Genomic DNA, 17,453 nt, shown 5'->3' with positions numbered 1-17,453 from the left:
GCAAGAGCAGGCGGTTCGGGGCAGGGGCTAGGGACAATTAAAGAACAATTAGAGGGGTGGAACTGTGACATTTATAATATCAAAACCCAGTAGGTTACCTTGTGACCCCTTACAATATCCCCATCTTATTTTCAAAATTCGATGTCACCAACTGGCAAGTTTTAAGCAGTTCTCATGTCTATATGTGATCCCTGATAAAGCTCTCAGCAGTCTAAAAGCACGCAAGAGTTCCATTTTTACACTCATTTTGCCACTGACATGGCATGGCTGTCTGGTAGCTGGCATGTAGCTTCTGGCCGTGGGGATCATTTGAAAGGTTCTTTAATGCTCAGAGAAAAGATACTTGAGATTCAATTGGCTTTTTTACATCATTAATCCAAATATTGCAGTAATGATAAGTAATCTCTTTGATTAGTTCGCTGTTCCTCTAGAAGAGAGTGGCAGCCTGCCTGCTCTGTTGGCTCATGGTCCAACTTTGAAAATGAGATAAGGTCTATGGATTCTCTCCCTGGAAAACTGTGCGTGCATACATACAAAATGGTGTAGGCAATTTCTGGAGGCCCATGGACCCTGTTATCCACCTTTGCACAGAAGAATACAAATGTATAAAGAAACAGTAAACCAGCTGATTGAAATGTTTAGGAGGGTGATGAAAGAGCGGGAAGTAGAAAAGGAAGATTCTGTTCTGGGCCACACCTAGACTTCCTGTTCTTAAGTTTTCACAGCAGCTCTTGCACTAGATATGATTTTTCTATAGCCAAGGAAACTGAGGTTCAAAGAGGTTATGGAACTTCCCCCAAGGTCATAGTGCTGAAAGTGGCAGAATACAAATGCTAGCCTGGTCTCCTGCCTTAGTAAGTCCAGCATACATTTCACGGAGCAATTACTGGGTCAATGTACTGCTTTCCCGCCTTAGGACTTCTCAAGAGAGAACTGAGCTATTGGTCTAATCACATCTGCTAGACTGGGAACTCCCTGAGAGTAGGGACCGCATCTCATTCATTTTCGATCTCCTGTGCCTGGTCCATAGAAGACACTCTTGAAAGGAGAAATGGATGTATACATTAGCATGCTGGAGCAAAAGTCCTGTGAAGACCAGAAGAAGCCATATGCAGCTGTATGTTGCAAAAACATGAAGGTCCCTGTCATCACTAAATATTCCTCTAGACGACCACTGGGAGCAGACTTTAATAGCTTAAAAACACACATGGTGAAACTTTTGTAAAGGAGCAGCATTTAATCCTTTTGAAAAATAACCTACCTCTAAAACACAAAATAGCTTTACCACAACCTGCCTAAAATGATCAGGTCAGCAATTAAGATCTTCTGGTAGTGAACTACTGCATCGTATAAAAATCAAACTCCTGCTGAAAATAAGTGCATAAATTAGGACTACTTCTAAAGACACTTAATTTTACAAAATTCATAATAAGAACTCCAATGCATTTTTTTTGTTTTTACAATACTTTCTCTAAGGATGAAAACTAAAAGCCCCATTTCAATGTAGTAAAGGTAATTGCAGCATTTACTGCTCATGTCATGTTGATTTATGACTATGTATCAAAGGTCATCCTTCTGTACTCATACATTATCAAATTTGAAAGCACAGTATTTGATTCTGACCAACCTTTAAACTGCCCACAATGTATGTGAAAAATAGATGGAGATCTACCTTGGGTTTTTTTTTTTTAAATGAACCCATGTTTCGGAAGCAGAGGGGTCAAGAAGCCAGTGGCAAGGTTAGATGTCAGCACTATGAATCTCATACTGTCTTAGCTTATCAATGAGGTCTAGTACAATGATCACAAGCTAAAATTGCTGTACTAATGAAGACAAAGGTCTAAAAAATTAGATAGCACAGGCCCTCTGACAGAGGGCAGTACCTTGTGGACGATAGTGCAGAAATAAGGACATAAATCAGTCTTCAGAGACAATAAAACCTATAATGCACAAATTGAATTGTTTACATGTGTATTGGAGCACTGCTAAAAACGGTTAAGTGTCAACCGCCGTACCTCTTGTTACTCATCTGGAACACAGCAGCCCTGAATTCAGCTTCCTCGTTAAGACAAGTCATCTGCTCCCTGCTTCTCCTCTTCCAACTCCAAATACATAGAGCTCCTGTTCCAACACACAATTTAGTAGTTTCGTGCCTTCCTGTCCTGAAAGTAGTGCTGGACATTCACAGTTGCTTCAAACTACTGCTGACCGTTATTTGCTGGGAGGATAAACTGCTTGTATCTGAATCTACTAAAACTTGCTGCTCTCTCCTTTGTGGTTGGGAGAGTGGAAAGGTGGGGAGAAGAGAGTATGCCCAATCTTCAGTAATGATTGTGGCTGTCTTTAAATTAAAAAAATACTATTTAATTTCATCAAGCCTAATTATGGGAGATTGCCTATTGAAAAGAAGAACAATCACACAAACACATAAAAAGAATCCATGTTTTCAAAAACCAAAAGAAAAAAAAATGTTCTGAAATGAAACCACATCATCTACCCAAAACATGTTTCAAGCATATCAATTTTATTTCAGCCTGTACTCAGTTTATAAAATTCACAGCATCCTGTTTGAAACACCCATGTATTATTTGGTTGTGTGAACACTCATAATCAAAAATTCAAGTTCATTCCAAAATTTGAATCATTTTGGTCCTAGGAAAAAAATATCTTTAAAGAAGCAAACCACCATAATTTACTAAAATGTGTTAACTCTTGACAGATAAGCAAACCCTTTAGCATTCTTGCTGTAGACAAGGCACAAAATGCCCATTTCATTTTTAGAAAAAAGAAATAACTTAGCTGACTATAATTCACAAAATATGTATTAGTGCACATTTTAATTACACCTGCCATGTGCAGTATACAATACCTTTTCGTATTTTTTGAGGCAAGTACTCAACTTTAAGGTCTGAATTCCAATGGCCTATATACTGAAAGAGGAAATATTCCTAAATTGTATTTCATGTATGTGTGTATCCAGGCTCCACCAGATACAATGTCAAAAAAGCACCTACTTAATCCAGAAAATTCCTATGTTAACATCAGATATAACATTAAGTGGGTCAGAAATGAAATAATAAAAATATACAGAAAAACAAAAATATTTTAAAATACCCCATTCTATGGGTGAGTAAAAATATGAGGTCAGAGGGTGTGGAATGCAGAGATCATCAAGAATGGTAGAGTTTATTAAACCAAATTATTTCATATACAATTTAGAAACCTTGCCCAAATAATAGATTCCTGTGAATCTATTACAGGCGGGAAGCTCTTCTCTCGAGAGAGAAGAGAGAAGAGCTTCCCGCCTGTAATCCCGCGTAGTGCATCAGCCCTTCGGTCATTCCAGCTCAGCTCATCCAGTTACTAAACATCTATGCTGGGGACTAAGGATACAAATGAATCCTCCCCACGCTGTGTGCTCACTGTATTTCCATATGCTCAAATCTTGAGCTAGTCCTTCTCACGTTCTAGCCATAATTCCTTTACTGATAGGCGTGTCAGAGAGAAGTAGCACGGAGACATAGGGCTGACCGAGTCCGGTCTATCACTTATTTCTACAAACCCACTCTCTAAACATACATGTAGTAGACACCGTACCAGGTGTGAGTTTTGTTTTGTGTTGTTTTGTTAGAGGAGAGCAAGACGGAGAAAATTCAAATTGAGAAACCCAGCCAGGCTTAGCATTCACAATCAGCGAGGGAGGCAGAGAGTTCCAAGAGACCAGGAGACCAGCTACATATGTACAAAAAGCAAGTAACTGCTTGGGAAAGCTGAGGAAGAGGTCACTGAGATGATAGATAAAGCTGGGTCTTAAAGAAACAAGATTTTGACAAGAAGAGCACCACGTAAACTCGGCACAGGGCATCTCTCAAAGGCATCAAATACTCCTCTGGTCACAATGTGAGGGAGAGTAGCGGAAGAAAAAGCTAGAAAAGGGGATCCTTGCAAGCTCCCCTAATGAGTCAGCCATATACAAATGAACCTTAGAACATTTTTTTTAACTTGTGTTTTCTTTTTCTCTTTATTTAAATTCAATTAATTAACATACGTTGTATTATTAGTTTCAGAGGTAGAATTTAGTGATTCATCAGTTGCATATAACCACTGCCCTTTACATCAGGTGCGCTCCTAATGCCCATCACCCACTTACCCCTTCCCTCACCCTCCTCCCCTCCAGCTTGTTTTAGAAAGCTCCTACAGCAAAATTGATGCTGGATTTTTAAAAAAAAGACAAAGGAAGCAATTGGAGTTTGCCTAAATTGTGAGGATCAAATTATCTGGCCCTCTCCCTACTCAGTAATTCAAATTTTAGATTTACAAAACTGCTCACACTACAAAATCTGCACTAAGACTACAGCAGTGTTTTCCATTTTGGGGGTGTGTGTGTGCACATAACTATTCAACAGCTAATTTATTGTGTCTTCTACATGCCAGACACTAGGAATACATTGATAAGTAAAAACAGATATGGCCCTGCCTTCAAGGAGTTCATAGTGTAGTGTAGGAGAAAAATTATCAAAGAATTTCAAGGGGCAGGTGAGTAGAGAGTCTGACAAGCATTCAGCTGAGAAGACTGCCCTTCAGCAATACTTGGCATTATCACAAAAATATGAGAAATCCAAAAGAGGATTATTCTGTTCTTCCAGCTACCAAAAGAGGAGAGGGCTCACAGATAGCGAATAGGACAGGGACTTAATGACCCTAGGTTCTGATTCCATTTTACAACATTCATAAATAAACTAAGTGGTCTTGGGGAATTAATTCCCACTTGCCAGGATTCCATCTCCTTACATGGTTGTAAGAGAACATATGTGAAAGTGTCTAGAGCGCAGTGGCTGACCAGGAGCAGGTATTCAAACAATGTTCATTTAATTCCTTACTTTCTTCACCTTTCAAAATCAGACGAAGATAAAAATATTTATTTTCACAAAAATGAATGATTTTCCCCAGTTTTCCTAAGTCAAATGCCAGGGATCTGGTAAAAGTCTTTGGCAGCTGAAAATTTGGCCTGTTCTCATATAATCCTGGAATAAGAACTTTAAAAATCTAATTTATGAAGGAGATTTTTGAGAACACTTTTTAATCTCCTCCAACTGCTTCCAACTTCTACCATTACTGCTGCCAAAGAAAGAGGAAGGTATAAATATTAGAAAAGAAAAAAAAAAACTGGAGAAAAATGCATAAAGCAGAAAATCTAGGTTGTAAAAGACATCAAAGAATATAGAGCTATGTAAGTGGACAGTGTTTTCTTCTGAAGTCCACAAGTAGTGTAAGTTAAGCCACATAACAGGACCTCTGGAGGCGAGAGAATGGAAAAAGTAAACAGAATAAGGCAAACCAAAGGTTACTTGGGGGGACATTTACTTTCAAATAAATTTAACAATTTTTAAAAAGACATTTTTAAATAATATTGAAGAAAATACACATTTGTTTCTGAGAAGGAAAGAAATTAGGTTGAGGTAAATTAATAGTTTATGGACCAATACAATTTAATGAGGCTTCTATCCTGTATTTTTAAATTTTTATTCTTATGTCTTGTCTATATTCTAATGCCAGTATTTTTCTTTTTTTTTTTTTTTCTAAATTCAGAGCCTGAATACATTTACTTATTAGCTAGGTGGAGTTAATATATTTAGATCTTCAATAACTCTGAAACAAGTCAAATTACAAACGGTAAGATTTAGCAGATCATCAATTCACAATCATCTTTATCTTGATTCATCTTTATGTAAGTATGTGAATTATTTATAATAGCTCTTTGGGAGTCCATAAACTATATCTAAGTCTCTTCTACAATTTTTTTCCAATGAATTGAGGTTATACTATATAGTGACCTCCATTATTTTCTTCTGATTTTTTAAAACAGCTCTGTTCTCCATGATTGTTTCAAAATAGCTATTCATAATTGTGTCAATTATCCCCATTCTTTGCTTTGACTGATTTGCATGAAAAAAAAAGAAAACATATCACATTTTTACAGTAACCAAACTCCAACACCAATATCGATTGGCAGTGTAAAGTTGGTGGTTCAATATAAAGCATCTGCATTAAGAGCTGAGATCTGAGTTTTGGCTTGGTTCAGATGCTAGCTATCCCTATGACCTGTGTAAGTCATTCAGCTTTCTGACATGCAGCATACAATATAAAATTAGAGTATCTCTCCCATTCACCTTTTCTCTCTCACACACGCACATACACTATAACTATAAGCTATAACTCTCCTAACTCAATCAGGTTCTCCATAACAATACTGCGTACCTAATGCATAAAACAAAAAAAGATAAATTTCAAGAATAAAAGGTATAGGTTAACAACAATTAGCAACATTTCCAAACTTGGCTTCTAACTACTCTTATTTGAATGCAATCCGGCAACTATTTATTGCAGGTCCCCATGTCTTTGTGAGTGGGACAATATCCCAGGCAGAGGAAGTGCAAGCTGGGGGATTAGAAAAAAACTTTGCATATACAAACCACAGAACACATTAAGATAGCTACATTAAAAGTGGGGCGGGAATGGTGGCAATAGTTGTGGTCAGAAATGCCAGAGGTAACTAGAAGCAGAATTACACAGGCTCCGTAGGCCCTACCAGTCAGTTTGGACCTCATCCCAAGAACAATGAGGAATCACTGAAGGGTTTAAGAAACGGTGTAGCAGGATTCCTTTCCCAAATTTTAGAACTGGGAAAGGCTCACGCTATAGCGCACAAAATAGATAGCAAGTGAGCAAGACTGGAGACAGAAACCAGTGAAGAGACAGTGCGGAGATACTGGATGCCTCAATGAGAAGAAGCAGGTCAGTAATTAAAAGTAAAACTTCTAAAGTTATTTGTCTGCATTCAAATCACAGAATTTCCACTGACCAAACTGCTTATTCTCTCTACAGCTCAGTTTTCTCATCTATAATCCAGAAATAAAAATCCTCACAGGGTTATGCCAAAGAGCAAATAAGGCACATATGACAGTTAGCACATTGCCTGGCACAGAGTAAGAATGCAAATGTTTATTATCATTATTAATGTTAATGGAATGGAGAAATGAAAAAACAGAAATTGACAGTGAAGATGTAGGAAAAAGGGGAAAGGGGAAGAGGGGTCAGTATAGTTCAAATACATCATATTTTTAAGTTTTGAAGGTTTGAAGGAGAAAATAGTGTTCATTTTTGAATATACTGATTGTGAAAGACATTTAGAAGGCAGGGAATTGTATCTGTCCAAAGGAAAGCAAACGGATCAAGACTGGAAATTTGAGAATCAGAGAGACGGGTGTTAATTAAATCCATGGGGTTGGGGTGCCAGGGTGGCTCAGTGGGTTGAGCCGCTGCCTTTGGCTCGGGTCATGATCTCAGGGTCCTGGGATCGAGTCCCGCATCGGGCTCTCTGCTCAGCAGGGAGCCTGCTTCCCTCTCTTTCTCTCTGCCCGCCTCTCCATCTAATTGTGATTTCTCTCTGTCAAATAAATAAATAAAATCTATAAAAAAAAAAAATCCATGGGGTTGATGAGATCCTCCAGAAAGAGAATATGCAAATGAAAAAATGCTGGCACCATGAAGAAGCTCTGGAACACTAGTATTTAATGGGTGGGAAGGGGAAGAGAAGCCTGCAAAGGACACTGAGAGGCGGGTGCCAGAGTGTGAGAGCTCCAAAGCCAGAAGAAAAAAAAATGTGTTTCGAACCAAAGGGAGTGCTCAACAGTGTCAATACTTCCAAGCAGTGAAATAAGCTAAGAACTGAGAGTTTTCACTGGATTTAGCAACTAAATTATTCATTTGCCTAAAAATATGCGTCAAGCTAGACCTGCAGATACAAGTAAACAAGACAAAAAAAGAGCCTTGCACACACACTGTGTGTTGTGAAGATAGTAAACTAGTAAACAAATAAAATACTAATATTGTGATAAGGACCATTAGTAGAGATAAAGTGACATGACAGAGAGTACTAGGCAGAGGCCAGCTTTAGACAGGGAATTCAAGAGCATCCCTCTCTGAGCAGAAAACTTTTAAGTGTAGACTTACTGAAGGACTGGGTTTAACATGATCACAGAACTGAGAGAGCCCTGGAAGGTACAGCATCGCAGTGGAGGAGGGATAGAGACAAAGAAGTCAGACCGTGTTTGTAGATCACGCTCAGAACACAGTGAGAAGAGTTTGAAAATATCTGTGGAGCATTTCTAAGTAGGGAAGTTTAGATCACTCTAGCTAATAGCACTTAACAGTTTATTTTTCCTTATTTACACTAGTCCTAATAATCAGAAATAGAGCATTTAACCATTCTTCAAAACCACTATTTATTACAATATCAGAATAACCTTTTCTATTTTAAAGGGTGCTATACAATTATAGCCTGTTACCTGTTGCAGTGACCTCACTAATCCCCTTTTAACCTGCTTCCATTTTCCTTTCAAAGATGTTTCTCATATTTGCTTGATTCTATCATTCAATTATATTTCTCTGAAGTACCCCTCATTTTCAAGCAATGCACACCAGAATTTGAATGTTTTAAAACAAGAAGATTCGGGGCATGTGGGTGGCTCACCCTGCTAATTAAGCATCTGAATCCAGATTTCGACTCAGATCATGATCTCAGGGTGGTGAGATTGAGCCTCCCATCAGGCTCCGTGCTCATCAGGGAATCTGCTTGAGATCCTCTCTCTTCCTCTGTCCTTCTACCCACTCCAAAAATAAATACATAAATACATAAATAAAAAAACAAGACAACTCAGCATGATGTCACTAAAACATTTATAGGTCAATAATGTACAAAACCTGAGATCCACCTTCCCCAAAAAAGATTATATTCAGAGATTATATTCCAGTCTCAGGTTCCTATTTCTGTCATCTATGTATTTATTTATATACATGTATATGACAGAGAAAAGTTGATGCAGAAAACTGGCTTGATTCTGAGCAGCTAAATTATATGTCCATATTATTTTTTCATTTCCTTATTTACAAGAGGAAGAATTTATAGCCCTTCCGTATTTCACAAGGATATCAATAATATAAAATGCTGTCATTTACTTAATTATTAATTGTCAGGCAGTGAGCTAGGCATATTATATAAATTATTTTTAATCATCCATATACCCCACAAAGTAGATATTATACCTCCCATTTTACAGTTGAAAAAAAGTCTCAGAGAGGCTGGATGACTTGCCCAAGACTACACAGCTAGAATTTAAACCCACTTCTGTGATTCAAAAACTCTGGTCCCTATACCATAATGCCTCAGACTATTAACAGATTGGACTCATTAAAATACCTATCAGATATAAGATATTAATCATAAAGATGAGCTTTTAAATAATAAATGTTATTTTATTAAATGTTTAATAAACTGTATTTAGTTTACTAAACTTTGAAATATTTGCCATATATATATATATATATATATATATATATATGCCTATGAACCTCGATTTCAATTTTCTTAATAATGGAGAAGAAAGATAAAAGGAAGATAAAAAAGATAACCACACTGTATTTAAGGTCCAAAAATTACCATTCTGGGTGACTTTTTTTCACAGTTAATAATACATAGATTAACTCCAATGAATTATTAGTAATTAATTGCTTATTCTCAATACTTATGTATTTCTCAAAATTAGAAATTAAAAATGGCTTCAGGTTTCCCTGAATCAGAAAACCCTAATCTCTGATTAGAACCTCTAAATGCTCCTATTTCTCTGAATTTGAAAAGCAATTAGTCTGAACTGAAGCATCATAATTTACTCTCAGAAGAGTCTATAGATTAATTGTATTGTGAACTGCTCCTACTAAGATTTTTTTAGGTAGCCAAGCCATCCACCAAGACACTGTCTGAAGAAGTCTAAATATTTAACAAAAAGAAACTGCTGCCAGATCATCTTTATTTTCCTTAACAAAATACACACAAGAGCACAAAATTCACTTATATATCACCATTATTTTACAAGTATAAATAATGCTCAGAATTCAAGTACAGTCAAGTGCAGAGGTATTTCCTATATGTTAATATGTAAACATAAGCTAATTATATACATCATGTGCCTTTGGCCCAGCTGCAAAATAAGAAACATCAAAGAAGAAACACTGCACTTGACTGTTCAACTGCATTCTTACTGAGAATTCGTACCAATGCCTATATAGATACAGTTATAACTTTCCTACCACTTAATGTAAATGCCTAAGTAGACATCACCCCTGCAAATACCTCAAGAATTAAAATTCCATCCATTTTTGATGATGAATGATTAAAAATCTTAATTGAGTTTCATTCCTTAAAATAAACACCATTAGAACTTATTCATAACCAAAGTTCTTCCTATGTCAAAATGGTATTATTTATAAGTCACACACAGAGAAAACAAGAATGCTATTCTGTTTACTTTTAGAATGGAAGAAAACATCTAATACCTGGCTAAACAGTGTGGGTCTTTATACATTCCAAAGGTTCTTACTTTACTGATATCACTTGCCTTTAATTTAACATCCAGGAGCTACAACTCTGACATATTGAAATAGCCAAGCAATCTAAATTCAAATGATATCAAGCATATATCCTTATGAGGGAAAAAAGAAAGCACCACCTAGAAAGCGATAACTGACATCAACAAGACTATAAATATCCAGTTGAAGGCACGTGGAAGCATTTACTACATGGCCATCAAAGATTCTCCACTGAGTTCAGGATTAGGAGTAGAATCAGCTCTAGGGACTGCTGATTTGGCTTCATTCATTGAGGTGTCCTCATTTTCAGCCTCTTGTTTCTCCTCTGGTTCCTCTGTGTCAGATACTTTTTCAGTCCCTTGGTCTGTCTCCTCTGTATCTGATATTTTCTCATCTGTCTGCTCTGTACTGTTATCAAGAACATCTTGTTCTTCTACAGATTCTGAAAAGATAAAGAGTCAAGACTTTAGGATTTCCAAAGTTAAAATGCTAAATGAGATAAAAGATATGCACATACACGGACAAAGAAACAGGAGAATGGTCTAATATAATCCTTAAAATCTTTTAAAATACGTACTTAACTCCCTATTACATACAAGAATTGGTGGAATGAAGGAAAAAACAACTTGGAGAAAACAAACCTATAAACATACTTTTATCTAAAGCCCTATATTTCTCTAAAATTTAGGAATTTTCACAGAATTTAGGAACCTTCCTAAAGATGCATTTAAAAGTTAAATGTCCAAATATATCAAACGAAGTCCCAACAGATTTATAAGACAACAGCCCAGTAAACAAAGCCAATGTATTAACTCCCAGATTACGTTTCCTGAAGGAGTTGTCTCCCTTGCACACAGACAACTCTGTAAACAATAAATGTATACGCCTGTGTGTGTATGCATGTGTGTGTGCATGTACAGGCAGTGCCATCTCCCACACTGATTTACCTCTCTATTATCCAAAGACTGGGATGGTCTGAATCCACGTTTTCCAAAGGCATGACAAGTTTCCCCCCATCCCTCTACAACACAAGTTCTCAGGATTTGAATCTCTGGGTCATATGCAGATTTATAAGACCAGTAAACAAAGCCAATGTATTAGCTCATAGATTATATTATATTAATATAATATACCTACAATACAAGGAAGAGAAAGGGAAGGGTCTTTTGCCCGCCTCCATAGTGGAAGCTAAGTGAGGGTCTCGGTTCCTATCTAAAAATTTACTCCTTTTAAATTTTCCTTTGAGCTTCATTAAATTCAAATCCCTTAATAATAATAACCTTACTCAGTAAAGTCCCTTTAGTTTTTTTAAGTTTAAAGAATAAAATGAGGGAAGGAATGTCAGAAGCAGAAATCTTTGGGCCTCCTAATTTCCAAGTCAAAAATAAAAATCTAGCTTTTGTTTTTATAATAAATAGTAAAAAAATCCTTGCTAGGAGAAATATGGTTAAACCACATCAGCCAAACAAATAAGCAAATTTTACTATGCTCCTAGAAGATCCCTTATGATATACTACAAATGTTATTACTTCAAAAAATCTGAAGGAAAAAGCCAATCTACACTAGTAAAAAGTTCAAGTTTAGTTCATTTACAGTACAGGTCAGAGTCTTGCTAAATAAAAACAGATTTGCAAAGAAATTATGTGCTATATGCACACAAGGAAGTAGACATCTTACAAATTCATGGTTTTACCATTATCAGTTTAAATAAATACAAATTATCTAAATCTCACACACTCACGCCAAGACTTTAAAAATACTAAAAAATCAGGGCGCCTGGGTGGCTCAGTGGGTTAAAGCCTCTGCCTTTGGCTCAGGTCATGATCCCAGAGTCCTGGGATCGAGCCCCACATCAGGCTCTCTGCTTGGCGGGGAGCCTGCTTTCTCCTTTCTCTCTCTCTTTCTCTGCCTGCCTCTCTGCCTACTTGTGATCTCTGTCAAATATATAAATAAATAAAATCTTTAAAAAAAAAGTGTAAAAAAAAAGACAATTGGAGAGTGAAGTAGCTCTTAAAAAATTAAAATTAAAAAAAATTAAAATACTAAAAAATCATTATTACTTTAAACAGACATCTTAGACTCTAGTTTACAGAATTAATTACAACCTCCTTCCCTCTTTCATATATAAAATGAAAAGCCAAAATTCCAGTCAGGGACATCCAATTTAGTGAGGTCTTACTGTATGAAAATTCATAGGATCACAAAATGTAGTGAGGAATGTTCACAAATCCTACTTGTGTCAAATGTCACAAAAATGCTATTTTTAAGTTGAACTGAAAATACACTGCAGTAATGGCATCACAGTACCACTTGGAATCTTATAAAAATCAAGGTAGAAAAGCAGTAGGTCATTTGAGTTTTGTTATTTGAATGTTCCAGTGCACAAAGGAAAAGCAGAAAGTACAAATGAAATTCTCTGGACATGTACGGATCATTTCTGCCACAAGGGCAAGCAAATTCTTCAGTGGAAAGCTTCAGGAGTCGCCAACCATTTGTAATTCTACCCTCCCAAAATTTATGCAGGGTAGAATGGTAAGAGTCAAAGTTTTCCACAACTCTCTGGCCATTGGGCAATACTGACTTGCCCAGAACTTTACAATTTGTTTTATTTTAGAAAGCCTTCTGAGACAAACCAATAAAGTCCTACGAAATGAAAAGACAAAAAGCTCAGAATCTGGGACTCAACTCACCAATAAATGTGTTTAGGTGAATAGAGACTCAGATAATTAGTTATAGTCTGTCTGACCAAATGCCTCAGTACTGAACAGGAGAAGTACTCAAGTTCATAGATTATCACAATAAAGCTCTGTGATGTAACTATTTTCAGAAACAGACACATCATCGGTCAAATCCAATTAAATTAAAAAACTCTGGTGTCTTGAGGCAGATAATACAAAAAGAAGTACTATGATAGTTACATTTTTAAATGCATAAAGATGAATTCTAAGAAATACTATGGGCTATCATAATTAGAAAATTATGCTTGCTTGTCAATAATTTATTTTATGTCAAAGAAAATACAGAAGACTAAAAACTGGTGAAATGATGCATAAGGCTTGAATATAATGAAAAAGCCTATTAATGACTACTTTTCTACCCCCAGGTTAATCTGCAGAAAAGTCATTTTAAAAACTGTAATACTACAGAAAAACTGGTATGTGTTATGATGCCTATGAAGCAGACATCAGTCTAAATGACACAGATATTCGATTTTTGGATGCCAAACCCATTTTGTTCAAGTCATCCAAATAAGATTTAAGTGAATTAGGTGTGCAAGATTAACAGAGAATTACATGTCTAAGAACTAAAATACAGAGCTTTATAATAAGATTATTAAATGTATTCCAAAAGTATTTACTTTTCTATGGGAGAATATCATTTGCCTATTCTAATAAAAACAGCTAATTTTTTCTGTGAAGTTATAGTTTAAAATAGCTTGATGGTATAAGATAATATAATAGAAGATGTCAATATTTGGACATAAAGTCATAAGAAAGAAACCAGCACTTGTGTTCACACTAATTAAAGAGGCCTCTTCTCCCCCATGCAACATCAGTTTAAGACTAAAATTAAAACAAAGTTAACCAACGTAATACCATCAGTAAGAAAATTTTTTAAATCAACTTTGGCATCTATAATGTCAAGAAAACAATATATCACAATGTTAAAAAACAAAAATGACCTATGGAATTTGTTCCTTTTCCCACTGCTGCCCCCTGCCCCTCTCCCCAATGTTCTTTAGAGAGAAAGCTTTTTCTACCAAATTGTAAACAACTGGCTTACAGTTGTTTGGAACTGAAACTCATAAAACTGAGTATTAACTGTATAATGAATACCACTGCCTCATCTATAAACCACACACATGCAAAAACATGTATGAACATCACCTTACCTTTTAGGTTTTATTCTCTCTCTTAAAAAAATAATTTTCTTTGAAAATTCGAGAACGGTCTAGCAAAACAAATTCATGTATTTCCTTTAGAAATACATAATTTCCAGGGGCGGGGGAACTATTCTATTTAGTTTATGCCTTTGAAAATCCTTCATATTTTGGTGAATTCATTTAGATTCTTACTTTTTATTCCGTTTTACAATAACAAAAATTTGTCTTGCTTATGCATCAAACTTTTGCCTTGCTAACACATCAGTACCCACTATATGTGTAGATTATAAAATTTACCCAAAGGAGAATTTGTTCAATTAAAATGGACAGTCTGTCTTTGAACTCACAGGTCTTAAGCAAAGCAGTTTTTATGTAACTTTCTGGCTTAAGGAAAATGGCCAACTTACATTAAGGAACAAAGACATGAATCTCATCTCAAAATTTAACCCATTATGGCTCAATGAATAAAATTAATTAAATAAAAACCACCTATGAGAGAATAACTCATACTAAGCACACAGAATACTGTTTAATAGTGATACTGTTATTTACCACTGGAGAACAAATGCATTAGATAAGAAAGAAATGTCATTATCAGGCAATAATGTAAAACTATTAAGTGAAGGTGCTTCAGCAAAGCGAATCAAAAGACCAAAAGATCTCTAGGTCTAAAACAAACAAACAAAAAGATACTATAGGCATGTTTGTATCCTGATGAAGCTATACATAATTAAATATCAATAAAGGTGTAAGCTTTTTGGATCTGGTAAATACATAATTCAACAAAATTTACATTATCAAATAGTTCAATTTCCTAGAGCATCATAACAAACAATAGTAAAAACAGAATTTTCTCTAGTTCAACATAACCTAACAGGAACAATATGTTGCTTAAAAGAAAGAAAAAAGCAAAAATCAGATTACAAAAATAAATTTCACCTTATATAAATTTTACTTGCTATTTTTGGTATTTTTTATTTTTTTCCTTTTTTATTTATATTTAATTAGCCAACATATAGTACATCATGAGTTTCAGATATAGTACAGCATTAGTTTCATCACTAGTTCAATAACTCATCTGTTGCATATAACACCCAATGCTCATAAGAGCACATGCACTCCTTAATGCAATGCCCATCACTTAATTACCCCATATTTTTGATAGTATTGATTAAATGCCATAGGTTTTATTATTAGAAAATTATTTCCAGTTGAATAAAAGCTATCTTTTTTAAAAATAATTATATAAGATCTAGACAAATACAACTGAATAATTAAAACAATACTAACATTTTTTAAACATGGTAGCCTAAAATCACTCTATAGGTATGCTAACAATGTAGAAACCTCCTATTCTAAGTATTTATCATAGTTAACAAAAAAGAATGCTACATATCAATTATTTTGGAAAGCATATTTTAGGAAAGCAAAACTGATAAAGCACTTTAATGTGGCTTAGCAGAGATTCACTACTCAGCCATAAAAAAACCAAATAACTTAAAAGTAGTTCATTACTTTGGCATACCATATCTAGTATGCTCTTACATAAAAAGAGAATCCATAATCCTAATTTCTTGTGTTTCTTTTTTTTTTTTTTTTTTGGATCTCATTTATTTATTTGACAGAGAGATAGAGAGCACAAGTAGGCAGAGTGACAGGCAGAGGGAGAGGGAGAAGCAGGCTCTCTGCTGAGCAGGGAGCCTGATATGGGGGTCAATCCCAGGACCCTGGGATCATGACCTGAGCCGAAGGCAGATGCTTAACTAATTAAACCACCCAAGTGTCCCTTGTATTTCTTTTATACAGTATTACCAAAGCATCTGGATACACAGTTCTAGAAGAAAATTACAGGAATCCAAATGAGTAATTAATAGGAGAAATTTTCTAGGTCTCCCTCTTTGATGAAAACTCCAATATCTCTTAAGTTGTTCTAAAGAGTGATCCAAAAGCCTTGTGTCTCATCCTAAATGCAAAATCTTACACTAGCAGAATCAAGACAAAACTCAAAGTCTTGCATCATAGTTCTTTTTTAAAAAGGTTGCTTCTAATGATTCAAGATTATTCATATAAGCAGATACAGAATATTTGTTGAAAGGAAAATTCAGATGGAAGAGAGCTATCTTTTTGTTTCCTCTGTGACTTCAATAACCTAATCTCTACAGTTTCTGCCACTATCAAGGAGCTATTTCACTACTTTAAAAAATATAAAAATTGGATGCCTTGGTGGCTCAGTCAGCTAAGTATCTGCCTTCGGCTCAGATCATGATCGCAGGATCCTGGGGTCGAGTCCCACATCGGGCTCCCTGCCCAGCAGGGATCTGCTTCTCCCTCTGCCCCACCCGCCACTTGTGTTTGCTTTCTCTCTCTCTCTTTCAAAAATAAATAAAATCTTTAATTTTATTATGTAAATTTATATTTATATTTTATTTATTTATTTTATTTTTATTATATTATATAAATTATATAAATTTTATATATTAAATATATAATATATATTAATAATGTATTATATACAAAATATATAATTGATATATAATACATATATAAAAACTTCCCAGCATTTATATATTTATATATTTTATTATTTATAAAAAATAAATTTATTTATTATATATTGTTATATATATTATGTTATATATATGTATCACGAACGCAGAAATCAGAAATCTAAGACCTTGCTTACACTGGCTGTCAGTACAGAGAGATGACTGAGATGATACGGTCTTACTTAATAGTTCAGTATAATAATCATAAAGGTATGCCACCAGCGTTCAAAACAAATGCAGCTTCATCTTTCACGCGAATACTTGCTTATTACTTGGAAATGGTAACTATATCATAGTGGTGAGACAGTAGTCTTGGAGAAAAGTTTCAATCTTCTGAAAGCTAAAGTAAAAGGTTCTCAGCCTTTTTGATGAATCCAAGGAGAACTATGAAAAAGTTACGACTCCAAAGACTATTTTAGCCAATGTAATTGTTTCTTCCGTTCCTTGCCCTACAGAGTTGTTAGACCCTGCCTCTGATTTTGTCTTCACCTATTAATATTACCTTATTAGGGCTGAGTTTGAGCCAGTTAGACTTCGTTCTGGAGATTTCAGATAGAAAATGTGACATCGGGGGTATTGTTCCTCCTAGATTTGATGAG

At 35.3% G+C, this 17,453-nt stretch overlaps 1 protein-coding gene across 5 annotated transcripts in view; it reads right to left on the bottom strand.

The window, feature by feature from the left end:
* Nucleotides 1–5,540: 5,540 nt before the first annotated feature.
* The window catches only part of LNPK (lunapark, ER junction formation factor), an 88,226-nt gene continuing 76,313 nt past the window's right edge, over nt 5,541–17,453 (bottom strand). For 4 of the 5 annotated variants that reach the window (XM_004774392.3, XM_013046825.2, XM_004774391.3 and 1 more), the window contains one exon: nt 5,541–10,867. In XM_004774392.3, the coding sequence (XP_004774449.1) occupies nt 10,632–10,867 (236 nt within the window). In that variant the 3' untranslated portion in view covers nt 5,541–10,631. Of the gene's footprint in view, nt 10,868–17,356; nt 17,440–17,453 lie in introns of all 5 variants that reach the window. The other variant, XM_045066654.1, reaches the window with a different exon arrangement.

Source organism: Mustela putorius, unplaced genomic scaffold (genome assembly GCF_011764305.1).
Source record: "Mustela putorius furo isolate JIRA1106 unplaced genomic scaffold, ASM1176430v1.1 tig00003869_pilon_pilon_pilon, whole genome shotgun sequence".
NCBI lineage: Eukaryota > Metazoa > Chordata > Mammalia > Carnivora > Mustelidae > Mustela > Mustela putorius.
Note: the sequence above shows the minus strand (reverse complement) of the source record. Positions and strands in the feature narration are given on the sequence as shown.